This window comes from Bos javanicus, chromosome 21 (assembly GCF_032452875.1).
Source record: "Bos javanicus breed banteng chromosome 21, ARS-OSU_banteng_1.0, whole genome shotgun sequence".
Lineage (NCBI taxonomy): Eukaryota > Metazoa > Chordata > Mammalia > Artiodactyla > Bovidae > Bos > Bos javanicus.
In genome coordinates, this window is record NC_083888.1 from 63,717,621 (window position 1) to 63,745,181 (window position 27,561).

A 27,561-nucleotide genomic window follows, 5' to 3' on the forward strand; every position below is an offset into this window, starting at 1 on the left:
CTGGCTTCACAGTGTGGAGGACCACAACCCCTACATCAGGGACTCATCACACCAGCTTTCAGAGGCCTGGTCAGCCCATGCAGAAAAGGGTCTGACTGAGGCAGACACTGAATTTCATTATTATCCAAATCAACTCTACAGTAACAATAAAATAATTAACGTTCATTGAGTATCTACTATATGCCAAGCACATAAAATATCCTAGGCATTTTACAGCTTAACAAACTTAAACCTCGCAGGATCCCTGTAAGGTTGGTACCGCCATCACCCTCATTTACAGATAAGGAACGACGCCCCAGAAGAAACGAGCCCCAGGTCACCCGGCGAGGAAGGGGAGGTCCTTCCAAATCCACTCACCTGATTTCATGTGCTGCCTCAGTATAAACACAACACAGATCACAAACAAGTGGTGGACCCACGAGCAAATGGGTGTGTGTCAGCTGCTCAGTCATGTCTGATTCTTTCTGACCCCATGGTTTATCCATGGATTCTCCAGGCAAGAATACCGGAGGGGGTTGCCACACCCTCCTCCAGGAGATCTTCCCAACCCCAGGATCAAACCGGAGTCTCCTACACTGCCAGTAGATTCCTTACCATCTGAGCCACCAGGGAAGCCCTTGAACAAATGGCCCCCCACCCCCATTCCTGTGAGCATCTGCACTTCACAAAGAGCTCTCCACTCCTCAGTCAGTCCTCCAGGACCCACACGGGACAGCGGCCAGTGCCTCGCCTACCAAAGTGGGGAGCTGAGCCACCCCTGGGTTACTTACAGGCAGAGCCATGACTCAGACCCAGGTGTTGATTCCAAACTGGCACCTCTCTGGCGCACACTAGCCACACATAAGGAGAAAAGGGGGAACCAGTGTTGCCCTAAAAGAGCAACATTATAGTATTTTTAAGAATTTTAAAGCAAGATCTAAGTATCTAACCCTAAAACCCCTAGGTCCCCTTGCCAGGGTCAGTTTCAACAGCAAGCAGTTACCCGTCCACAACATATGCTAGATAAAGTGATTTCTTTTCCCCATCTGACCACTCAACAGCCACAAATTCTTATATATAATTAGATTTTAAAGAATATCATGAATGTACTGGACACGACCGTTAAACACAGGGGAACGTTCTCCCAACAACCTTTTTGTCCTTGCTGTCCTCCTGAACAGCTGTCCACATCGGTTAAAGGCACCACTTGCAAAGTTAGGTTCTCCTTCTAGCAATCCTAGAATGTCACAGCCTATTTTACCAGGATTTGAATATTTAAGTGGTCAGTTTTGTGGAAGACCTGACAAGTAGAAATCCCACTGAACTACAATGGAGAAACTAAACAATTCCCTGTCTGGCAAATTCTAATCATGACACTTATCTGTAGAGAACCAGGTCAGTGAAAGTCGCTAAGGCATGTCCAGCTCTTTGCGACCCCATGGCCTATACAGTCCATGGAATACTCCAGGCCAGAATACTGGAATGGGTAGCCATCTCTTCTCCAGGGGATCTTCCCAACCCAGGGATCAAACTCAGGTCTCCCGCCTTGCAATCAGACTCTTTACCAGTTGAGTCACCAGGAAGCCCCTCAAAGACTCTGGTAACAGTCTAGTAAAAACAGCACACTTGAGAGTCAGTTTATTTTGTGAGTTGCATCTTTTGTGTGGGTGTTTTCATTACAGTTGTAACCTGAAAGTTAAAAACCACAGAAACAAAAACTCTATCAAGTCCTTAATAATCGAGTTGGAAAAGGAAAAAACCCTTCAGTTTCTTCACGCGCCAGACAGTCACTTCATGCTCCAAACACTGGCCTTTAGACCACCAAACACCGAAACTTCAGTTCTATATGTGAAAACGTTCCATGTACAGTTTCTGACAATGAGTTGAATTTTGTTTTAAATAAAAGGCTGGGGGCCCAGATGTGGAAGAATCAAGATCTCTCTCAATTTCTTCTCATCCCATTCACCTCGGTTCCAGAGAGATGGATCACAAACAACTGCTAAAGGGAAGGCGGGAAAACTTCCAGAAGCGAATGTACAAGAACACCCTGATGGTCCTGGCCAGGCCAGGCTCTCCCCAGCTCAGCACTCCCGATGCTATAGGTCAGATGAGTCTTTGTTGTGGGGAATGTCCTGTGTGCTGAATGCTTGGCGGCCTCCCAGGCCCTGTTGTGAGAGTCAAAAATGTCTCTCTCCCCGAGGGAAGACTGCTCTTGGTGGAGAGCCCCTGAGCTTGGCAAGGAACTCGTTACAAGGACATGAAGAATACTACCTTAAAAATAAGACTGATAAATCAGACTTCATTAAAATTAAGAACTTCTATTCATCCAGTGATATCATTAGGAAGGTGACTAGGTGAGCCACAGACTGGGAGGAGACAGTCAAAACACATCTTGTAAAAGGCACATATCCAGAAGAAATGGAGAAGGAAATGGCAATCCACTCCAGGAGTCTTGCCTGGAGAATTCCACGGAAAGAGGAGCCCAGTGGGCTACAGTCCATGGGGTAGCAAGAGTCAGACACGACTGAGCAACTAAAATCATCATCATACAGAAGAAAACGCCAAATTATTAACACAAATAACGGAAGCAGGCGGGGGCAGGGGAATTACTGCTTAACATTCACAGAGTTTCTGTTCATGATGAGGAAAAGATTTTGATAGAGGTGATGGCTGCACGTTAGGAATGTAATTACTACCACTGAATTGTATGCTTAAAAATGGTCAAACTGACAAATTTTTCGTTACATATATTTTGCCATAATTTGAAAGCTCAGTAACATAATATAGTACTACGCTCACAAAATACACTCTGGCTTTTGATGATTCATTATAAAATATACCATAAGTCAATTGATTATATTTTTAAAGGATAATCTTTTAGCTATATTGGGTTAAATAAAATATATTATTATAATTTTATTTTAAGTCAATAAGATTGCGATAGGCACTTCCCTAAAGAAGGTGTCCAACTAATTAATAAGCAAGTGAGACCACACTCAGCACCGCTAGTCACTGGGGACAGAAGCCGGGACCATGAGGAGACAGACACACATGCACAGGCCGCCCCGAGGCCCAGGGCTGGGAGGGAGCTGAGCAACCAGGACGCTCATGCACCGTTCCTGCCACCGACTGGGTTCAGCTGCTTCGGAAAATGGTCTGTCAATGTCTACCGAGGCTGGGTGGTCACATACATGACCGCCCCACACCCCAGTTAAGTCTTCTTCCAAGAACACCCAGAAGAAAGGAATGCGTATGTCTACAAGGACATATATACAGGATTACGTATAGCAGCTTCGTTTACAACAGAGAACAGATAAATGCTCTGCGGTATATTCATGCACCGGAGGACTGTTCTGCAGCAACAAAACACTAAACCACTGCCACACCCAGGGACACGAACAGAGCTCACAGACTCTGTCCCAGCAGAGCAAGGCAGAGCTGAGTCACACTGCACAACCCTCATGACAGGAGGCTGGGGAGCAGGCAAAAGGAACCCTCAGTGACAGAATCCAGCAGGGGTCACCTGTGGAAAAGGGGAGGAGGGGGGCACAAAGGAGTCTGGGAGCTTCCTGGGATGGAAGAGATGCTCCATATCTTGATTTCGGTTCCGGTAATCAGCGTAAAGACGAATCTGTACCTACTACCTGTGTGATTTGTGTGTGTAAATTAAATCTCAATTTAAAAAGTCAGTGGAACATTTCCCAAACTGTTCATCATTACCACATGATGAGTGTTACTCACATGAGTAACTAGAGGGCTGTTCCCTTTATTTTTTACACTATATATTTATTCTATCAATATTGACCACTTTAAATAACTCACACTCAAAAGCCTGTTCATTATATATGAAATAATTCATCAATAGTTATGCATCATTTTTACCGTTTTCAATTATTTGCCACGTATAATGTCTGGGGAGACTAAAGATAATCTTACTTAAAAATAGTTTATAATGTTCGATGTTTGGAAGCAATTATTGACCTTTACTGTCTTTACAGTACAGCCATATTTTTATGTGATGAACTCTTAAACCATGCAAACCTTCCCCGCTCTAAGTTTTGTCTAGAATTTTGGTAACCGACCCTGTACCAACCAGCGAAAGCGTCCACTGCCATCAACTGTCGCCTGCACGCTCTACTGCCATCCAGCTTCTCCCCACTTGTCTCCCTTCCCCAGGAGACGGAGCAGAGGACAGCAAGCCCCTGCACCCACTGGGCCGTGACTGCAGCGGCCACTCCACGCTCCTCTGAACTGGGAGGAACCAAGGCTGGCCACGCAGCTCACTTCACACCTCATCTGAGATTCGCCTCTTTAGAACCCCCAAGGGGCAGTGACAGGCAGCTTCTCCCTAAGAAACAGGCATTTGTAAAATGCTCTATTACCTAAGAACAGCTCCCCTTCACTCCTCACCTGGCCTTACATGCCTGCGGGTGACACAGGGCAGGCTCCCCTTTTCAGTGACAGAGACTGAGGGAGCATGAGGGACAGGTCCCTGCTCACGACGACGGCGAGCTACTGCTGGGAACAGGCCTCCAGGGCTCTGAGGTCGGCTCACCAGTCCTCCCAGCGTGCCCTCTGCCTTCCTAGTGATTCCTGTTCAATCCCATCCTTCTAGCGTGGCCAAGAGCTTCATGAATCAAGAGAGGCTTAGTCTACTCAGGGAGTCTCCTTGGCTGTTCAGCACCCAGACATGGGACTGGCATGCCTCCCAGGTCCTCAGTCCCGACAGGTGTGTGGGCGGGACAGGCCCAGGAAGTCAGCCTGACGCTACCCGTCACCTCTCCGACCACGTCCAAGGCACTCCTCTGTGCAGCACCAGGGTGAGTGAGTGCCTTGCTGAGATGAAGCATCTTCTTTAAAATAAAAAGCAGAACAGTCAGTGAAGCCGGCTTGGGATGAGTCTTTCTCAGGGCAGGTCTGACTTGGCCCACGGCTATGTTCTCATGTGCTTTTCATTCCCAGAGCAGCCTGTCCAGGACGCTGGTGCCGCCCACACACTAAAGGAAACCCAGAATGGCATCCAAACGTGCCAACCCTGCGGGCGGTCCCCACCTCCTCTTGGCCTCACCCAGGAGCGCTCTCTCTTCCCCGGGAAGCAGGCCCCCGGCTCTCGCTGCATACCAGCACTCTCTGCTCTAGGCGCCCGACAGACACTGGCCAAGCCCGCCTCTGAGGGGCTTTCACTTCCACAGGACTCGCGGGCACACGTGCACGCCTGAAGCATTTCTACTGCTTGTGGTGAATGCAAACCAGATGGCTGCGCTGTGAGCACCGCACGTGTAGACGGAGTGAGCGACCCACTCCCAGGGTACAAGGTGACGTCAGCATGGCATCAGAGATGGAGAAGGGAGCTCAGATTCAGGTGGGAATCTAAGGCCTCATGTACCAACCTCCAGGGGCGAGTTTAAGTCCTGAAACAGACGGACCAGCAAAGAGGCCTCCGTTTCCTCATCTCTCAAATGGGAGCAGCAGCCAGATGCAGCAGGGCGACGGTGAGGGCTCAGAGCGCACCCAGCCTGCGCTGGCCGACCCCGCCCTCCAGCCTGCCTCCCCACCCCTCCTCTGCCCCTCCCCCGCACACCAGGCCAGCCCGGGCCCCTCCCCTCCTCAGCAAACCTGCACCCCGCCCCCTCTCGGAAGCCTCTCTGGACACCCAGGCCTGCTGCTGATGCGCCCCTCACCTCTGGGCAGTGCCCCCCGCGGCCCTGCTCACCTCTCCCGGGATGGGCTTGACCCTCCACTAGAGGGAGCGCTCTGAGACTAGAGACTATGTCTGCAGCCCAGCACCCGCCAGGGCTCCTCTCACATTAGTGGTGCTGGGTAGCGAGGGAAAGGCCTGGATGCACTGGGACCTCTGCGTGACTGTGTGACGTGTGACGTGTGTGTGTGTGTGTGTGTGTGTGTGTGTGTGTGTGAGACAGAGAGAGAGAGAGAGAGCCCGATCCTTCCCAGGAGCTCTTTCTCGGTTTGGGAATACTCCTCCTGGGTCTTCCATGCACCCCGGCCCAACACTGCGCTCGCTGGGGAGGCTTCACTCGCGTCTACACGGCTGCGACTCAAACAGATCCTAAGACTGCACCGCCCGAGCTCAGTGGCGGCGTGGCAGCGTTAGACACAGCAGCCGTGTCTAGGCAGTCCCCCTAGCCAGCCCACTGGCCTGCTAACAGGAAGCTGCTGTCCTTCTGGTTCGAGAAACCACGGCCACTAACTCCCATTAGACTGATGAGAAGACCACACAAGAACCAGGACTTCTAAGCCGATGGCAGTAGCTGATGTCAACACCGTCAAATTAAAAAAAAAAAGGGGCTTATTAATTTTAAAGGACTTCATAGCATTTAAGGAAAAAAATGAGACTGACACAAAGATTTCAGAACTCGTTAGAGACAGCCTTGAAATCACTGATATATTTAAATTGAAAGCTGCTCATCTGACAGCCCTTCGTTCAGACGTGCTATTGTGTGCATGTCACCACGGTTAAGGTTGAGTGAGCACTTCCATTAAAACCTTCACCTTTGCAAGCTTATAATTTCACAATAAAGATTTGCTCCAGGCTTGACTTTTGCATACAAAAGATTTCTACTTGAAACATATATTCCAAAGTATAAAACAAACCTGTCCGGACTGAAAACTCAGATACAAGGATTACTTTCAGTGTCTTGGGTTTAAATAAATTAGAATAAGCTAGAAATTTAGGATCAAAAGTCTCCTTTCTAAACCATAAAGATTAGAAATACAGAAAGGGTGGGGAAATCAGTTTAGGAACAAGGGGAACATAATAAACTTAAAAGGATTTTATTCCAGAAACTGCAAGGTCATCCTACACTAACTGTCTCCCAAACTCTTCTCAGCCAGTCTGTCACCAGATACTGTCAATTTGACCTTTAAATACTTCTCAAAGTCCTCAGGCTAACTGGTCTTCTGACCTCCTTGCTGCGAGGTTATCTGTAAGCAAGCAAACCAACCCAGGCAGTGTGACCACTCTGCTGCCCGGGGCTCCCTATGACATGAAGGGCACAATCCCCAGGCCTGCTCAAGGCCTCCCTGGTCTCCCTCCCTCCAGCTCCTGGCAACAGGCCTTTCTGCCTCCTGCCTTCATGTCCACTACTGGAGCCTTCTGTTTTGATATCACTGAAACATGCTCAAATCTGGCTTCTGGTGAATTATGTTAACAGGATGTTATGTTTTAAAACCACATTTTATCCCGATGTCAGCTGTAGACAGGGTTGGATGGGACTGTGGAAACTGAGGCGCCTGAGCAGGTGTCATAAAACACAACTGCGGAGGCCACAGCTATTCCATCCCACACTGGCCTGAGCCACAGAGGCTGCAAGCGTTCCAGGGAGGCGCCCGGACCCGCCTTCGGGGAGCTGGTCCCTGTGGCACACCCCTGCATGACCTCCCTCAACTCTGCGGCCACGGCCTCGGCAGGCCATGCTGTCCCCCATCCTCAGAACACGTCCTGCCGCCCCTGACGCCACGTCCTGGCTGACAGCATTTCCCTCCCTCGGCCAGACCACTCTGCCCTTCAAGCCCCAACTCAGGTACCACCTGACTGCCCCAAGGAGCTCAGACAGCAGTCACGGCCTCACATTTTTTTTTTGCTCTTCAATGATTTCCTGCTGGGTGTCTTCCTCCTCTCTCTCTCTAAAATCCCACCAGCCAAGGGCCTCAGAGGACTTTTCTATCTCCCAGCACTGACTGGGAGGAGAAGCCAGCATTCAGCAAAACACCATCATTATTAGAAGATATTTTAAATAGGTACTTATTTGACTTTCAAAAAATTATAATGAATACTATGGTAATTTTTTCCTGATGAGGCTGAATGTAAATAAAAATACAGTATCCACGCTATGTTTTCAATGACTAATATTTAGGACTCACTTTTTCTCTTAAGTTGAAAGAATAAAATTGATTCATGAAAGGACAAAACAACTCAAGTCGTAACCTGTGACAAAGCTTAAGGACTAAAGAACACAGGTGGGCCTAAAGGTGACAGCTCTCCAAAAATGTAACTCAGGCTCAAACCGTCAATAATCGCAGGGCGTTTTGCCACAGCTGTATGCGAGGTGGACACACCCCGTAATTTTCAGGAGGAAACAGCGGGAAGAGGGTCAGGAGGGACGCCCGCGGCCTCAGACGCCCACACGGCAGCACGCAGAGGCGGGGCAGCCCACTGGAGCCACATGAGGGGACACCAGGCCCCGCGCAGTCAGGGAGCCCTGGCTGGAGCGGGCGGGACGCAGCAGCAGCAGGAGAGCTGGTGGGAAGTGAAGAAGAACGGCCCCCAGCGCCCCTGCACGGAACTCTGACTCGGAGCCACAGAGCCTGGCCGTGGGCACTGGGAGAGAATGAAAGAGCAGAAGCCGACAGCACAGTGAAGTACATTTCACGTCACCTAATCTTTTGGAAAATACAGACCATCTTTTTTAACAGAGGAAAATACAGTTGCCCAAGAGAGTATACATCAGTTATGTGGAAGCAGTGAAAGTAAGCCTGCTAAAAGCAGAGGATCTGATAAACCCTCCCCTCACTGCATGGTTCGTGTCCTGGAAGAAAGACCAGGGCACACGCCTCCAGGGCTGCCGCGCGCACAGCCAGGCCTTGCTCTTAGATTCAGGCAGCCCTCATCCACGTGGCTCCTCTGAGGGCCCATCAGGCTTAGCACCTTGACACGGACCTCTGCACAAATTGGAAATGGCTGCCTGTAGCTCTGCGGGGACACAGCTTGGGAAGTGGGGAACGGGCTGGATTTTGGCCACTCACCTCCCACGAGGCCCTGGCCATGTGAGAGTCATGTGGAAAACTTGCAGGTGATCGGTTCCCCCACAGAACAAACTCTGCCCAAGCTCTGTGGGTCCCACACAGTGTCACCTGGGCCTGAAGAGCAGGGTCCCTCCAGAGGAGGATACTACAGGCTAATACATCAATCTTACAAAAGCCTGCTGTGAAGGTGGATTTTGTGTGTCAACTTGGCTGAGCCACATGCCCAAATGTTTAGTCAAGCATGATTTTGACGTTCCTGTGAAGCTGCTTTTGGAGGAGCTTACCGTTTAAGCTGGTGGACTCTGAGTAAAGCAGACAGGCCGCCCTAGTGCAGGGTCGGGGTGGGGGGAGCCCATCCAGTCAACTGAAGGCCTGAACAGAACAAAAGCCTGACCTTACTCAAGCAAGAGTGAAGTCTGCAGCAGACGGCCTTTGCATTTGAACTGAAACAACAGTTCTTTCCTGGGTCTTCAGCCTGCTGGCCTATCCTGTGAATTTTGGACTTGCCAGCCTCCATAATCATGATACCCAATTCCTTAAAATAAACTCCTTCTATATAAAAAGCTATGGTTTTTCCAGTAGTCATGTGTGAATGTGAGAGTTGGACCATAAAGAAGGCTGAGCGCCAAAGATTTGATGCTTTTGGAGAAGACTCTTGAGAGTCCCTTGGACTGCAAGATCAAACCACTCAATCCTAAAGGAATCAATCATGAATATTCATTGGAAGGACTGATGCTGGAAGCTCCAAACTTTGACTACCTGATGCTAAGAACCAACTTATTAGAAAACACCCTGATGCTGGGAAAGATTGAAGGCAGGAGAAGGGGAGGACAGATGACGAGATGGTTGGATGGCATCACCAACTCAATGGACATGAGTCTGAGTGGGCTTCGGGAGTTGGTAAAAGACAGGGAAGCCTGGCATGCTATGGTCCATGCGGTTAGAGTCGGATGCAACTGAGCGACTGAACAATAAACATACATACAGCCTATTGGTTCTCTTTCTCTGAAGAGTCCTACCTAACACACTAACATAGTAGATAAGGAAGATCTACTTGAGACAAAGGAAAGGCACACTCAAACTGTAATGTTGTAGCTGAAACCAGAAGGCTGAGAAGGAAGCAGCCACTCAAAGACCAGGGGGAAGCCCCCACAGAAAAGAAGCAGATAGCAAAGCCCTTTCGGCTACTGCCCAGAGAGGCTGGGCAATACCGGGGAACTGATCACAGCCACGGGGGGCAGACAGCAGTGATGGGGAGGAGGGGGCCCAAGAATGCACCTAAAGTGGGCAGGAGTGGCCACCTCGGCAGCCCCGCCTTTCGGGCTTTCCCAAGTATAATGGTACCAGCGGCATGACACAATTCACGTTATGAAAAGATCTCACTGGTTCTACTCAGACCTAGACAGGAGAGATCAAAAGTGCAGAAACCCTCTGAAGGGAGGACGGTGTCTGTCATCACTGGAAGGAAAATGAATTCCTAAGAAAGAAGAAATGACAGTAAAAAAGCCCCCAGCCATTTTAACAAGTCCAAACTGTTCCAGATTGAAAATAAAACCAACAAGAAAATAACCGACTTGAACGCTGAAAGAACCTGGAAATGCGACCACAAAGTCATTGCTGGTGATCTCTTACAAACCACAAACAATTTCAGAAAGCGGTCTAAACGCAAGAAACACGCAAAGTTCCCCATAAAAAAGAAAAGTAAGCCAGGGAACACAGAAGTCTGCTCCTGACCCCTTGCAGGTTCCTGCTGCTGCTGCTAAGTCACTTCAGTCGTGTCCAACTCTGGGTGACCCCATAGACGGCAGCCCACCAAGCTCCCCCGTTCCTGGGATTCTCCAGGCAAGGACACTGGAGTGGGTTGCCATTTCCTTCTCCAATGCATGAAAGTGAAAAGTGAAAGTGAAGTCGCTCAGTCGTGTCCGACTCTTTGCAACCCCATGGACTGCAGCCCACCAGGCTCCTCCGCCCATGGGATTTTCCAGGCAAGAGTATTGGAGTGGGGTGCCATTGCCTTCTCCGTGCAGGTTCCTGAGGAGCCAAGAAATAGACGACCAAGCAACAGGTGGCCCGAGTTCTGGGACTCTGAGTTGGGCGGGGAGGGCGGTAGCGTGCAGAGAGCAGGGCCTCTGGGGTCTCAGCTGAGCCGAGACCCAGCCTGGCTACCGCCCACCCCAGAGGCCTGGCAGGCCTGTCCTTCAGGAGTAAAGCGGAACTGCACCTCTCACTGGCTGTTGACAGAAGGAAACAAAATAAGGCAGTGTCTGATCAGCTTTGCTCAGTGCTGTTGCCTGCCGTTTCGGCTACCGGCTGGTGGCTTTACTCGACCAACAAACAACTGAGCCCCTGGGATGTGTTAGGTACCTTCCAGCTGAAGAGGAAACAGCACCTGCCTGCAGCGCGCTGACACTGTGGCTGGGCAGACAGACAAAGGAATGGAGAAACGCACACTACGCTGTCAGGTTCTGACATGCGCTGGGGGGAAAAGCCGCCAAAGGTGAATGCAGAGAGCAGTGGGGGTCCGTCTCTGAGGTCACCTCCAACCACCACTGCTCCCTGCTTAAAAAGTCCTCCTCAACCTCTCAGCTGAATGGACTCTTCCTTCTCTGAACTTCCATGTTTAGTTTTTCAATCTATGCCCCTAAATATCATTTTAATACTTTTTTTGATGTGGCCCATTTTTAAACTCTTTATTGAATTTTGTTACAATATTACTTCCATGTGCTTTCTGCTTGTGTTTTTTGCTGTGTGGGATCTGAGCTCCCTGACCAGAGATCCACCCTACAGCCCCTGCAGTGGAAGGGGAAGCCTCAACCACCAGACCTCTAGGGACGTCCAAATATCACTCTCTACTGGACTGATTACAGAGGGTCAGCAAGCAAGCTCCTGATTAACTCTGTAAACCACTGGCTCCAAGCAGGTGGACCTTTCAGAGAGGTGTTTGAAGGCCTCCACTGGAGGGCAGCAGGGGGAGATGGGGAGAGGAGGAGTCATGGCAGAAGGCGAAATCTTTCACTCTAAACGTCAGGAAACGGCTCTGAACGATGGTTCTAGGGAGGTAGACTTTGCCTCCGTACAAGGACTGGCCTTCTAAGTGGTCCTCATACTGCAAAGGGCTACCTTGTAGGCTTGAACCCTGAGTGGCCCGACAAAAATCAGAGGGTGGCCTTGGGGCGGGCTGGGACTGGCAGAGTGTGCCTGTGGGCTGGCTCCCGTGGGCTGGCTCCCGGGTGCTGGGCCTGCAGGGTGCCTCCTTCTTTGTTCTACATGGCCTGGCCAGCAGACGCCCGTATTTCCTTTCTACAGATAAGGGACGTAGACTCCAACCTAACCTGTGCAGATGCACCCAGCAGGTAACACGCTCAGACTGCAAGGGACTGTTCCTTCCTCTACAGGACACTGACTTCTCTGAAAACTGGCAAGCTGGGTGCAGGAGGGACGGCTCATGTAGAAGCTGCTATTAACAAGACTATTTGAAAATTATTAGATCGCATGGGCCAATCTTCTGGATAATAACTATAGCAGCAGAAACATGCTGCTCAAGAGTTTCCGTGATGGTAAAAGATGTGGTCCACCTGGTCTAACCCACCAGGGCTAGAACGACGCACTGAATACTCACATCAGACTGTCTGCCAGCATCAGTCCCAGGCAGAGTCAGTGCGCAGAGCAAAAGCAGGAAGCACGCAACCCCAACGGCACCAACAGCAAAACCCCACCCACACCCCGGCTCTCAGATCCAAGGAGGCCAGGCAGCCTGGACTCTGGGTGTGTCTAACCCACGGCAGGCACCTCAAGGGATAAGGGCAACAAAACACGGGCACCTCTGACCGCTCTCCGAAGGTCACTAGCCTGTCTTCTCAGAGCGACTGTCCTCACCACCTCACGCCGTGCAGGTCTGGAAGTTCACTCAAGCTCATTCTTCCACTGGGTATTAAAGCGCAGCGGAGGTGGACAGTCCCGGCTGTGCTCACACATTCAGCTGCTGAGAGGCCCCAGACTCAACTCGGGTAATAATGACATATTAATAACACAAAAACAGGTGTTACCAAGGTTCCTCTGTTGTCTCCTTCCTCCTCATGACTCCACTATAAATGTTTCTCTCCCTGAGAGAAGGTGAGGACAATACACAGAGTGGCCATGGGATGCGGGCAGCCTGAGCCTTAATTTCTTGGGTCATGTGCAATTACAAGAGCGGAACGGTTCTGCAGGGAAGGAAAGGAACTGGGGCGTCAACATCAACCAGCACGAGTGGCTGCAAATGTGCTGCTAACATGGAAGGCTACTCCTGTAAGGGTGCTTGTCAGAGGTCTCAAAAATAGAAGCAGGTTCCTGCTTTATCAACACACTCAAAACAAAAAGTAAAACTCCAAAATCCTATCCCAGAGAATAGGGAATGTAATCATCAGATACAGATCTCAGGGGGCTTAAGCAGCAGGTTTCAAGAAAGAGTTTTTTGGAGCTTTTGTTTTTAAACTCGTATTTTCCAAAAAGTTCCACTGATCAGATGTGTGGGAAAGACCCGAGACCGGTAAAGCGTGGGCCAGAGGAGGAGACAGGAATTGTAAAGAGGCCAGGTCTGTGGAGGCGAGGGAAGTTGGGAAAAACAGCCTCCAGGGTCAGGCGGATCTGGGTTTCAAACCTGCTCAGCCCATCTCACCTGTAAAAGGGGGTGGCACCCAGCTCTGGGTACCATGAATCAATCAGGGTAATGAATCACACTACCAACGACCTGGGGCTGGGCCTGGGGGTTTCTGCTGAATCTAATTTGATTAACTCTGTCTCAGATTCTTATGGGAAGGCAGTAGTTCCTGGAATAAAAGGTAAGAAAGCTCTCCCAGTGCTAGACACACAGCCAGCTTTGCCAAGCATGATTACCCTTGTGATGGCTCTGCTGGACTTCCATTCCTAACTCTGATCAGCAAAGCTGGAAGCTCTTCTCAAGGGGCCCAGGTGACGAGTACGGGGAGGAAGGTTGCAGTTCACAGAAGGATGGCCAAAGGGAAGCGCCAGCAGGCCAGGCAAGGGCTAGAGACAGCCACACAGCAGCCCGTAGACCCCAGAGCCTTACCTGGAAAACTCCTACAGGAGGACCCGGAGCGTGGGGCTGCCCAGCATCTCCCCTTGTACAGACACCACAAACCAGCACCCTCCCTTCACTGCCAGGATGGAGTACCTGCCCCCAACTGCACACAGGCGTGGCTTTTCCCACTCAGAAGCAAGAACACAGAGAAAAGGCACTGCACTTCCTGAGGCTGTGGAAACAAAAACTGGAAGAAACAACATGATTCCCAGAAGGTGAAGTCTGTCTCTCTCTGAATTGTTATAATTTTATACAAAACAAGTAAACAACTAAAAACAGAGATTAGGATTTTTTAAAATGTCTTTATCTACAGCCTGTGTTTATAAAAATGGTGAAAATTAGACACATGTTTAGGACGAATAATCCACAAAGTCAGAAACCTTAAATGAGGGCATGGTAAGGACAACACTCATACATTTAACACAGATTAACACTGCTCAGGGCCAGCCATAAGGAGCAAGCAAGGACACGGGCCACAGCATCTCAGCGAGAGGGCCAGGGGCTCTAACACAGATTAACACTGCTCAAGGCCAGCTATCAGGAGCAAGCAAAGACACGGGCCACAGCATCTCAGCAAGATAGCCGGGGGCTCTATCAAGATCACAGAGGCCCTGGAAACCCTCCAGAGAACACACAAGCCTGGAGTGATTCTCCTAGGTTCCAGTGTTTCCACAATTTTTCTAACATTAAAAGCCAAGCTGGTAAGGATAAGGGGGAAAAAAAGGAGAAGAGAGACAAAGAAGACCACCACTGGTCCCAGCAAGGGGAGAGGCGGCTTCCTCTGCAGGTGACCCTCTCCCGCCACTGCACACAGAGGAGCTGAGGCGGGAAGGGGCTCCTCTGGGAATGGAACAAACTCCAGCAGGCACCCTGTGCAGGCCCAAGGGACAGCCCACTTTCTGCGAAATGAGAGCCCCAAAGGGAGACGAATTAAGACTGCTCTGCCCTGAAACTAGACCACTTCTTTGTCCCCAAAGTGAAGACCAGGAAGGGCTGCAGAGGCAGACTGCGTCCCACCAGCCCCGGTTCGGGAGGGCCACCCCCCACCTACCACTGCTCATTTGCAAAGGGAGGACCTGCCGCTCCCTGGCAGGGTGACTGTCAGGACCAAAGCCCTAAGGAGGGGCCCAGGGAGGATCACCCGAGCGGGTGGCTCTGTCCCCACGAAGCATCTTCATTAGTGACCTCAGGTCCCTGCCGCGGGCTCGGGAGCCACTCCCACCCCTGGAATGGCCAGGGCCCTGGGGCACCCAGCACAGAGCACCACTCCCAGGTCGGGAAGAGGCCCCGCTGCCTCTGGGTGCAGCTTGAGACTGGAGGGCATTATGTTCTCCCCATTACATCCTGCGTTTCCACTGAAGCCATGACCACTGAACCCGGGTTCACCTCGACACCCCGAGCCCCTGAAGCGCCTCCTCTCATTCCCGCCGTCGCCCCTGCCTCACCTCTGTGGCGCTCCACACCCCTGCTCTCCGTCAGAAGTCACGACGCCGTCAGGAAATAGGCTGAGAGCCAGAGCGCCGCATACGGAAGGCAGGGCCTTCGAGGAGAAACTCAAGTGGACCCCAGGGCAGGAGCAGGGTGTCCAGGAAGCAGTGCCCACGGCCAGGTTTTCAACTTTGTATTATGTTTGCAACTTTTTTGTAAGCCAAGAAAACCATTTCAAAATAAAAATTTCCAGAAACGTCTTTGTACTCCCAGGGACATTTGTCCCTGTCTTCCTGTCCCCCAGGTGTGGTGCCTCACACTGGAGATCTCAATAAACAGCAGATGAATGACTCAAGAACCAGGAGGGTACAATGGGTGAAAACAGAAAGAAAGGAGAGTGAGCCCAAGGGCAGGAGGGGCAGATGGGCGGGCTTGCCTGGGAGAGAGGACCCTTACACAGGCTTCTAGGAGGAGAGGAAAGGCCGACAGAGGGGGAAGCTGGCTACAGAGATCCCACAAGTGCCCCCTGACCCACAGCCTCAGGGACGACCTGGAGTAAACCCACGCATAAACCGGGGGTGCCCGTCACACCTCAGCCACCAGCAGAGGCCAAGCTCCATGAACGCACACGCACGTCCTCCTGTGGTGCCGCTCAGGCACACACATTCACACGTGTGCCCAACAGCACTCGACACTCACGCACATCACCCGCAGAAGTCAAGACGTTGGATCTTTCAAGTCTGTGGAGGCCCAGGGGCTTGACTCAAGGCCGCTGCTCAGCCCTGAAGGCCTCGGCACAATCAAGAGTTCTCTATGCATACGCGAGCCTCACAGACACAGGGGCAAACCCGCCTCAGGTAACGCACATCTGCGCGGCCCGCGTGGCTCTGCCAGGGCGAGGGGCAGGGCCGCGCCCGGGGCTCAGCCGCGTTCCCCAGGCTGCAGAGACTGCAGAGCCACCGGCCTCGGGCTCTGGGGCAGCCTGTCTTCCACAAGCGGGGAGGCCGGCTGCCTGGGTCCCTCGCCACTGAGGGCCTGCGGGGGGAAGCTGCCTGTCTGGGACGACGACCATCATCACACAGCCTCCCCCTACCCCGGAGCATGAGGCCGGCAAGGAGGAAGCCCACTGCCATGGACACACACCGTGAAATATTAAAATTCACAGCACTGGGCACACAAGTGAGCTTCCCCTCAACACCCCTCCCTTTGCATCTCTGAGATTCAACCAGCGCAAAGGAGGAAACCCAAGGAAGGTGTACTAATCACTTATGTGATGAGATAAACCAGAAATAGTATTGTCATAGATACACCTCTACGCTGTTAAACCCCAAACACCTGAACTTACTTAAAACAGCATTCTGTTCAAAGTCAACAGCACGGGAAAAGGTGCACGTTCCAAGAGCACTCTCAACCTTGGGACAGGCTGGCGGCCCCACCCAAGGCCTGGCCCACCACACAGGATCTAGTCATTTCTTTTTCACTGACGTGGGTGAGACACATTTGGACTATTATTCATCTACATTGAGTCAAGATAGGATTTTCTTCCCTTTCTCATGATCACACTGCTTCAAAATTGGGTTTAAACTAAATCCTGCTTTTTATTCCCACTGATTTCTGTCACAAAACTAGTCATATTTCCATGCAAAAGTCCCAACTTGGAGCCGAACTTTGGAATGCCCTGGCCTGTTAGGTTATTTTTATTGGTTAAAGCTCTGCAGCAGTTTCAAAGGCCAAGTTCTGCCTCCACCACTGATCCTCTCCTCTTCCCTGGCCCCTCCTTCACAGACAGACAGAAATCCTACCAGCACGCAGGTTCTCAATCCCCACGAGCCTTTTCCAGCACTTGGCTGAGCCACAGTTTCTAACTTTAGCTTCCTGAGTTTGGGTGTGGACATTTCTCAACCATGAAGCTGCAGTATAATGTTTCACCAGCAGGTGTTAGATCTTAACACAGGTATGCATGACAAAGTCCCTGAGTCTGAGGCCCTGGTTACATACCAGCACCTTTGAGCCCCTAAAAGACACGCTGTACACTGCACATCTCAAGAAGAATACGATGTAGGTATAATGTAAAAACCCTGAAAAACTGTAAAGCCCAAGCCCTGCTGCACAGGTGAGGATCAACAGAGGCCTGGAAAGGCTTCTGAACCAACTCTGGGAAGCAAGCTAAAGACAGAAAGTAACCTGAACTTGCAAACAGCCGCAGTGAAAAACCCTTGACCAGAGAGATACGCTGGGAGGCAAGAACACATGGAATTATCTTCCTAGGTCTGAGGCAACAACAAGCAGAGAGAGACACATTAAAACAAAGATGCAGCGCAGCACAGAACTGCAGCACAGGACTCCACGGCGACTAGACCTGAGTACTAGCGCCAGTTTTGTTTTAGAACAAACAAGCTAAAAGCTGAAGCAAGAGGACTACGAACACTTCCCCGGGCTCCTCTCCAGGGAGCTGGGATCGCCACCAGACACACAGACCCGGCGTGCCTGGGTCACACCGCTAGTGCACCAGGAGGCCGCGGCTGGCACACCCTCCAGCCAGAGGTCAGCTCAGAAGACAAAGAATGGGCTTTAGTTCAGATGCAGAGCTTACGATAGGTCCCAGAAAATGACTTTAAATTGCAAGTCATAACAGTAAACTGTTCTGGAATTCCAGTCCCCAAACGGTAGGCCAGGGTTTGTCATTACAGCACACAGGCGTGTTTCTCTAGGAACAGAGTGCTCGAGACCCTGAAAGAGGTTTACAGGGCAGGTCATCACACTGCAAATGTTGACTGCGGGCTGCTGTGATCCTGCCCTTACCCCTGGGGGATAATTCATTGCTGAAGTAATCTGTGTGCGAATAACCGGGAGCCAAAACCCAATATCCAAGCCTAGAAAAGCATACGGTGAGAACACACGAATAACAGCAGCACCAAGCTACCAGTCCTGTTCACTCTTAATGATTACTGAAGACTTCTATAAGCAGTGAGAGCATCCTGAAACTAGAAAAACAGTGAGACTCCAAGGATGATTCTTAAAAAGGTAACTCTTGCTTATACCTGTTTTTCTTTGTCATGAATTTTTATGCAAAAACCCTCTTCTCCACAGCCCAGACCCTCTGGTTGTTTCAGCAATACAGCTCATTCTGGGCTGCCTGGAGCTTTCACTGCAATGGACACAGAAATTAAATAACTGATTAAGAAATTTTCTGTGAGACTCAGAAAACAAACTTATGGTTGCCAGAAGCAAGGGACAGTTATGGATTTGGGACAGACGTGTACCCACTGCTACATTTTAAATGGATAACCAACAAGGACCTACTGTACTGCACGTGGAGCTCTGCTCAGTGTTACGTGGCAGTCTGGATGGGAGGGGGGGTCTGGGGAGAATGGATACACGTACATGTATGGCTGGGTCCCTTTGCCATTCACCTGAGACTACCACAACATTGAAATCGGCTATACCCCAATACAAAATAAAAAGGTTAAAGTTTGGGGAAAGAAAGAAATTTTCTATGAATTCTGATGTAGTTTCAACTTGTGATCATATCTTCTGCTGCCCATTCTTACTAACTTCAAGTGAGTGTCACATTTGCTTTTCCTGAAAAAGAACCACCCTTACACTGAACACACCGAGGGGCTCAGGGTGTTCACTCCACATAAAGCCGAGCTTCTCCTGCTGGGTCCTGGGTCCTGGGGGTGCGCAGTGGCATGCAGGGTCATGGGAGAACAGTGCTGGTTCCTACAATGCCGATCTACCTTGACAGTAAGTCACCTCACACGATTTTCAAACTTCAGCAAACAAACAACTGCATGAATTTTTAACATTTAAGGGGCTTCCCTGGTAGCTCAGATGGTAAAGAATCTGCCTGCAATGTGGGAGACCCAAGTTCAATTCCTGGGTCAGGAAATCCCCTGAAAAAGGGAATGACTCCCCAGTCCAGTATTCTTGCCATAAACAGAAGAGCCTGGCAGACACAACTGAGTGACTAACATTTAATATTTAAAAACATGAGATTTAAAAAAACCCAACAATAACACCAAAAGCACGAGGTACGGAAGCAACTTCAAGTTTGTAAAGAGTCACTTGGGAGGACTTCCCTGGTGGTCCAGTGGTCAAGAGTCTGCCTTGCCAATTCAGGGGACGTGGGTCTGAGCTCTGCTCTGGGAAGATTCCTCACGCCACAGGGCAACGAAACCCATGCGCCCCAGTGCCCACGCTTCCCAACAAGAGCAGCCACCACAGTGAGGAGCCTGCACACAGTGACACAGAGAGAGACCCTTGCTCACTGCAACTAGAGGAAGTGTACACACAGCAACCAGCACCCAGCGAAGCCATAAATTAACTGATTAATTAAAAAAGAGTCACTTGGCTCTAGGCCTAAGTCCTACAAGAATGTGCTTTATTATCCACGGCCGGTAGGGATTTTAGTAGGAAAGTTAAACACTAACATGAGGTACTGTAGGACGAAGGAGGTGCAATTTAAATAATAAAACACAAAACAGAAATGGACGAGCACTTCCATGCCAAGTACTGCCGGATGGAGTGCCTCACACAGGTTAACTCACTGTGTCCACTCAGCCACTGGGAGACAGATGCTGGAATAGCCCATTTTACAGAAAAGGAATCAGAAGCACCGAGACCTGCCCAGAATGAAGCTCTGGGGATTGGAGCCCTGGCAGGCCAGCTCCAGAGGCCACCCTCTCCATTACCCGGCGGGGGTGGCTTCAGCCACGATCTCTGTCGTGTTTCACACATCACAGGCACCGCGGCCCTGGACTCTGCTGAGGGCTTTGCTGAACAACCCAACTTGTGCTGACAACAGTTATACTGAAAAATGGTCTTCTACTTCTACCTAACAGACTAGGAGACAAACACAGAGGGGTAGGGTAAAGCCACTAATGCCAAACCACACTTAATTTAACTAATAAATACATTTATTAGGATTTCTCTGCTCTTCCCCAGTAGCATATTGGATACCTACCAACCTTGTTGGGGGCTGGGGGGGGTGGGGTGGTGCTCATCTTCCGCCGTCATATTTTTTTCCCTTTTCATACTGTTCGGATGTGAGAGTTGGACCACAAAGAAGGCAGAGTGCCAAAGAGTTGATGCTTTCGAACCGTGGTGCTGGAGAAGACTCTTGAGAATCCACTGGACAGCAAAAAGATCAAATCAGTCAATCCTAAAGGAAATCAATCCTGAATATTCACTGGAAGGACTGATGCTGAAGCTCCAATACTTTGGCTACCTGATAAGAGCTGACTCACTGGAAAAGACCCTGAAGCTGGGAAAGATCAAAGGCAAAAAGAGAAGGGGGTGACAGAGGATGAGACTCTTGGATGGCATCACCGAGTCAATGGACATGAGTTTGAGCAAACTCTGAGAGACAGAGAAGGACAGGGAAGTCTGGTGTGCTGCAGTCCATGGGGTTGCAAGGAGTCGGATGCGACTGAGCAACTAAACAAACAAAAGAAGTTTGGATTTCAATTCAGGTCTGTCTGGTACCACAGAGCTTGAGTTTTTTCCGTGCAGCCTCTCTCGTGGGCAGAGGCTCATCTCACTGCTGCTTCGACCCTGCCTGAGACCACCCTCAGTGAGGGCAGCCCCGTCTGTGGCACACGGTCCTTCCCTCTTGGCCCACTGCCCTCTTCCTGACTGAACTCTCACAGCTCATGTGGAGCAGTGATGGCAGTCCACCAAATAGAGTTCACTTGCAAAGTGTGATTACAAGGATCTCCTCTTGACTCCTTAACAACTCAGACATCTCCAAACCTAGTTACAGACTTGTAAACGTTTAAAAAGAAGCGATGTCTGTTCAATGACAGCAACAGAAAAGCACTTCAAATGTATTCCCCCAGCCACGGCCAGCAGCTAATGCCGGGGTGGGGGGGAGGGGCGCGGTGGGCAGTGGCCCAGGAAGACTTTCTGACCTACCAGCAACCCACGCCAGTCAGACCCGAGGTGTCCAATCCCTAGGGATTCTGGAATTTCACTGTATAATCACAAAGCAGGGCTCTCCGCCTCTGCACTACTGACGACGTCACGGGAAGTTCAGCTGCAGGCCCCCCACCCCCGCACTCCACCCCGCCAAACCTAACAACCAACACCATCACCACACACTCTCTCAAGGACAAATACCCTTCGACCGCCCAGCTGAGAAGCACTGATGTAGAAGAGAGGAACCTACTATGTGGGCACAAATACCCTTTGCTCTCTCTTCAGTTTGATACTTTTGACACTCAAGAAAAACACAGTTTCATGTCACCCTAAATATTTTTACGCTTTCTAATTCTGTAATGTTTTTTCTTTTTACCTTTTGACCCCCTTAGTCCTTTTCAAAATCATGACACCCATGACCATTATTTTTCAAATACTCAAGACTAACTTAATTATGCAAAAAAGCCAACATTTGTCTGATAGTTATAATTTCACATTTGATATATCCTGTTTCATGATTATTGGCTAAATTTTTCAATAAAAAGGAATAATAAATAAGGAAATCCCATGGACAGAGGAGCCTGGAAGGCTACAGTCCAGGGGGTCACGAAAGAGTCAGACACAACTTGGTGACTAAACAATGACAATAAGGAATAATGATAAATAGATCCATTAATGCTTTAAGATTGTGGGTTTTCTTTTTAAGGATATTTGGATTCACTATAATTTATACAAACTGTTCTTGTTAGTTATGTGAAAATTTTATTATTATTAGAAAAACCTCTGAATTAAAGTTTATTTTTAGAATGTTCTCTACTTCCTGAGATATTCCCAATAAATACAATTTACTACCTAGAATGTGGTATAATTCAGTCACCTCAGCATCACCTAAGGGGGTTTATTTCAGAGGGTTGTTAAGAGAGTATTTTAGTGACTCAGTCTTTAAAAATCTCATTGCCTAAGCAAAACTGCGCTACTTCATTAAGACTGAAATCAACAGACCGGTGAGTGCAATGAAAACCCAGAGATCATTCTGCCAAGCCAGCTGTCAGGAAACCCGGCATAGTTCCAGAATTCCTGACCTGACCGCGGAGGCGCTACCTTCCCTCTCAGGGCAAGCCGCTGGCACTCACCATCTAACCACCCCGACATGAGAAACACATTCATGGAAAGAGCTAGTTTCCAGGTTGCTGCCTACTGATAGGACATGACAGAGGCTTAGACCTGCCAGGGTCAGCTTCACGTTTAATCACTAAGACACACGAATAACAACCAGAACAAAAGCACCACCCTTTCAGGTCACGAAGAACCACATCAAACTTTAGACTGCAGGATGGTAGCTGCAAAGTAACCAAATAACCAAAATTTTGATTTGGCTCCATCAGTATTTTTTCAAGTCAAGCACACTTGAAGTAAACAATGTATAGATGCTGTATGATAATTCTTAACAACTTCCTGAAGTTTAAAGTTTAGAAAAGCAGAGACTTCTACTTGAAGGTAAGAGTCATACAGTTTTTTATATATATCTGAAGCATTTGACCCACTGAAGGATGTAATTTATGAGTGCAGTATTCCTCTGCAGTAAGCATGCTGAATAGACAAACATTTATTTCCTGTCACAATGAAATGAGATCACCATTTCTTGCAGATGAAAAACAGCAGAGACAGACCAGCTACAGGAACAACTATATCAAGCGTAATTCAGGTTATCAAATTGCCCAAAGAAAAGAGAAGGGAGCAGCTCACTTTTCACCGGCCACTCATTAGGTCCAGAAGCCCAGGAGCTGATGTGTGGCAAATGAGAAACAGGGCGCCTCAGGAAGCAGAGACCCCGCCCTTTCTCAGCTCCACGGGAGCCGTGGCGCTGGCCCCCACCATCTGAGTGCCGATCAACTTGAACGGAAAGTAGATGCTGGGACGCTGGCTGAACCGCTGCAACACAGCAAGGAGCAGCCAGGCGAAAAGCAAACGCTCGACACCCCACAGAGACTTCTTCGTGACACTTCCACTCAGAACTAATTACAATTAACACAATACAGCGTACACTTGGAAAAACATAAAGAAATCAAGTCAGTACTTCACTACTAACGTATACATGAAGAATCCATAAAGGGACTTTCATTTTCTTGGAATATTTAGACTTGGAGCATCTTCTTGTATCAGACAGACTTGAGCGACTTCTAACATTCCAAGGTTATCTTCTGTCTCCAGAACAACGTCACGACTCTCATGAGATGGGAGTAACCACTGCCTGTTTTCACAGTGGGCACCGAGGCAATCATGTATTCCAACCACATCTCAGTGACATGTGGTAAAAACAGAACACACACTCCATGCCTCTTCCCTTAGAAAGCAAAATGTCTCAGGGCGACACTCGAGCACTCAGGTCTCCTCCTCCCCGCGCCGTCAGCACCCGCTCACCTGGATGACCTTGTAGAAGTAGGCGTACTGCCTCGCCGTGTTCTTGTACTGGCTGAAGACATCGTGTATGGCCTGTGTGGACTGCAGGTAGCGAACCTCATCCTCCTCGAAGTAGAGGGGGGTGTCGTACTCGCTGGGGAGGGTCTGAATGTAGGGCTGCCAGAACGAGTTAGGGTCGGCCCGCTCACACAGCAGATGGAAGGCCAGTGTGATGTTTCCCATGGCTTGAAGAATCCGGTCTTGAGAATACAAGGGCCCTGAATTAACCCAGAAGTAATAGCATTAGTGCCACAAACTGCTTTACAAAGTGTTCATTTCACAAGATACATTAAAGTTACAGGAGCAACCTGAGAGTCTCATAACATTTAAAGTTTAAGTGCCCCACTCTTTTGCTGTTGTCCTACTATGTCAGATTACGAGCATGGAAAACACTTCATGGGGACTGCGGGAAATATCTCACTAGTTGAGAAAACAACCAAAGTTGGTCCTTAGCTCCACAAAATGAAATTTTACATATTTTTATCATTTTTGCTCTCCTTTCAATGAACAGAAATTATTCTCACCCAACACTGAATTTTTAGCAGATTCAACAGTCATTAGTAATTTTCGTGGAACCCATAAAAATAATTCTTCTGCCTAGGAGGAAAAAAATAAGACTAGAATTACCAAAACATGTTACAACTGTCAATCCAAGCACATCCATGGTCAGAAATCCAGTCAGAAGGAAACACAACTTATAGTTGCCAACTGGCGTTTCATTTCTAGTTATCAAACATACTTCTAAATATAAATATCTATATTATAGTTTAATGAGTATAGGCATGATCTTGAATCCTGTATCCAAAGAAACGGAGAAGAAAATGGCAACCCACTCCGATATTCTTGCCTGGAGAATCCCATGGACAGAGGAGCCTGGTACAGTCCATGGGGTCACAAAGGGTCAGACACGACTGAGCGACTAAACAACAACATCCAAAGAAAAACTATAGATACTGAGAAGAAAATGAAAAAAACGGCTTTCAACTTGAATTTGAAGCAAACAGAACAATGTGGGGTAGAGCACAGGGTGTTTATTTACTCTTCCTTAGATGTATCTATTTCTGACTGTGCTGGGTCTCTGTTACTGTGTGGGCTTCTCCTTAGAGGCCGTGTGCGGCTTCTCACTGCTGCAGAGCACGGGCCCTGGGGCAGCAGGCCTCAGGAGTGGCTGCACCTGGGCTCAGGAGTGGGGACTGCAGCCTCTAGAGAGCTGGCTCAGTAGTTGCGGCACATGGGCTTAGCTGCTTTGCGGCATATGGGATCTTCCTGGACCAGGGGTTGAACCTGTGTCCCTTACTTTGAAAGGAGGATTCTTAACCACCCTGTTTATTCACTCTTTGCTATACTCACATTAATTCTAAAGACAAAACAAAATCCTACCTCCCACAAAAAGCCTAACCTGCCAATGTGAATCACTACGGAGTTTTTGAGGCCAGAGTACCCTCTTTCCTCTACATGCTTGCCCTCCAAGCACAGTTAGCTCAGTTACCAGTGAGAGCACACGCCCATAAGACATACTGTGGTTACCGATTGTTTCCAACAGTGCTACCTCACTGTCTTGGCAACATGAAGGCTTGGGTTCAGGCAGTCCTGCATGTGTCTATACTGCCTAAAGCATGGACACTGTAGTAGTACCTGAGAGAGGTGATGGTGTCACAGGTACATGCCTATGTCCAAGCTCATCAAAATGTATTCATTAAAGATGTGCAGTTTTGTGTATCAATTATGCTTCAATAAAGCTTAAAAAATAAAACACATGTGCACCGTGAAGACACCGGCACCAAGACACTGCAGGCAGCGTCCATACTCCCAGGGCTGCTCTTCTGAGACATCTGTCTGCTCGGGCCTCTCACCAGCATCTCCCGTTCCCTTTCACGTGTGTCTGGTCCCTTACTAGACATTATAAGCATCATGAAGGCAAAGAGCCTGGTGTTTTGGGAAGCATGGTATGATGATAAACAAGGGACTATTCACATACTAGCTATTCAACAGGTATCTAATAAAGCAGCATATAGCTTACCAATGGATCACTGAAAAGTAAACTACAACTTGACCAACAATGTTGCTGGGAGTTTGAGGGGACCCAAATAAATAACATCCACTTCCTCTACCTAAATTCTGAACTGAGAGAGACACAAGAATACAACAGATGGTCACACAAAATGTCACCTACGGAATCCCAGAATTAGACCGACTCCCCCACCTAGTTACAGGCAGGACTGGAGCCCACAGGCCTCCTCCCCACAGTTACAGGAGCCCCTGTAAACTCCCAGGGTGGGGAGGTGGACACACAGCAACCAGCTCCATGGAGAAAAAGCCCAGTTCCTTTTTCCAGAACCGTCAAGACTGCTATGCCTCCTCTCTAGGAGAGGCAGGAGTGAGTGCCAGAGGGAGGCCTGGAGCCGGTCAGGGAGGCTGCTGCTCCCTTAGCTGCTGGGAGGCTGCTGTCAGGGAGGCTGCTGCTCCCTTAGCTGGAAGGAAGGATTGAGGCTGGAGAAGAGCACTTGTCCCTTCTTTCCCATGGCCTCTGCAGCTGCCATCTCAGTAAGTGGTACCTCCAGGCACTAATCATCCATCCAGAAAACAGGTCTCCACCCTTAACACTGTCGATCCTCCATCCTATCCTGCATCCAATCCATCACAAGGTCACTGCTTAACAGTACAGTTCCAAGGACGACCCGGAAGGGGCTGCCTTGAACCCCGAGTCGAGGCTCCTCCAGACCCATGAGACCAGCTAGGAGACTACAGGGCAGGGAGGGGACTGTGGACTGCACCGCCGAGGTGCCCTCAGGCTCAGAACTCAGCCCAAGGCATCTGTCTCCAGGTCCTGGGCCCTCCACACCACACACCACCCAAACACTGAGCTCCCCGCCCACCCAGACCCACAGCTTACCTACAAACTCACCTTGATATCTCTTGTTGCTCTCAAACCAAAGCCCTCTTCTTTGAAGTTCACCATTTCAAAACCCTCAACAGAGGCTCCATTTTCAGAGGCCCATTTCATTAGATCAGGAAAGTAATCTTCTCTTTTTCCATCAAAAGTAACAGACAGACCTATACTCATCCATGTGTCAGAAAATAAGAGCTACTTTTAGGACATGTATCAGTCACGCTGCCACAGAAAATAAAAAATAGACTACTGGCAATAGTAATAAGACATCAATCTCAAAAAAAAAAAAAACTGACCACCAGTCACAGTGCATACCTTAACTAGTGACAGGAAAGGCAAGTTAAAACACTAAATGCCCCTGCTGGTTACAGAGCAATAGCTGCGGAGCCCAGGTAACATGAGCACTGGCTGTTAGGTTCTATCAGGTGCTATCAAGGGAGGGTATTATGGGAAGCCTTCTGACCATGCAGGTTTCCAGAACAACCTGCCCTCTCATACGCACACTCAGAACTCCCACAGACACCAAGATCAGCAACGCACACGTGTGCACAAGGAGACGTGTGGAAGGCGAGCCCTAGACCCCAGTTAAGAGCACAAAACTGAGCTCTGTATTCCGCCCAGCATCTAAAGTGAGCAGGATCCGTATATATCACTGTAACTAAAACACAAAACTTCACAATGGTTTTTTTTTGTTTTGAAGATGCAATAGTATGATACCATTTAAGTAAACTGTTAAAATACCAATTAGTACCATCTATTTGTATGGGGTTATGAATGAAGCAGAAACACATTCACTGGAAAGACAAAACCCCTGGGGCGGGGGGTAGGGGTGGGGGAATGGGTGAAGTGTGTGGCTTCAGCTGTTCCTGAGACACCTCCTTTCTTAAAAACAAATATAAGAACCAATCGAAGCACAGAGGGAGGGGAAGAGATGGGACCAGTAGGTGCAAAGGAAGGAAAAAGAACCTGACCCGAAAAGACTCGGGCATGTGTCCAGATGATACAGTGGATGCTTAGGGGTGATCTCCCAGGCCTCGCAGCA

The 27,561-nt window shown here is 49.3% G+C and overlaps 1 protein-coding gene across 8 annotated transcripts in view; it reads right to left on the reverse strand.

Moving 5' to 3' along the window:
• The window catches only part of SETD3 (SET domain containing 3, actin N3(tau)-histidine methyltransferase), a 78,381-nt gene that overhangs the window by 31,204 nt on the left and 19,616 nt on the right, over window positions 1-27,561 (reverse strand). For all 8 annotated transcript variants that reach the window (XR_009732189.1, XM_061395286.1, XM_061395290.1 and 5 more), the window contains 3 exons: window positions 26,535-26,683; window positions 24,154-24,226; window positions 23,591-23,847 (listed from right to left, as the gene is read on the reverse strand). Coding sequence is in view for 7 of the 8 variants with exons in the window: in XM_061395286.1 (XP_061251270.1) it covers window positions 23,591-23,847; window positions 24,154-24,226; window positions 26,535-26,683 (479 nt within the window). In the remaining variant the exon portion in view is untranslated. The remainder of the gene's footprint in view (window positions 1-23,590; window positions 23,848-24,153; window positions 24,227-26,534; window positions 26,684-27,561) is intronic.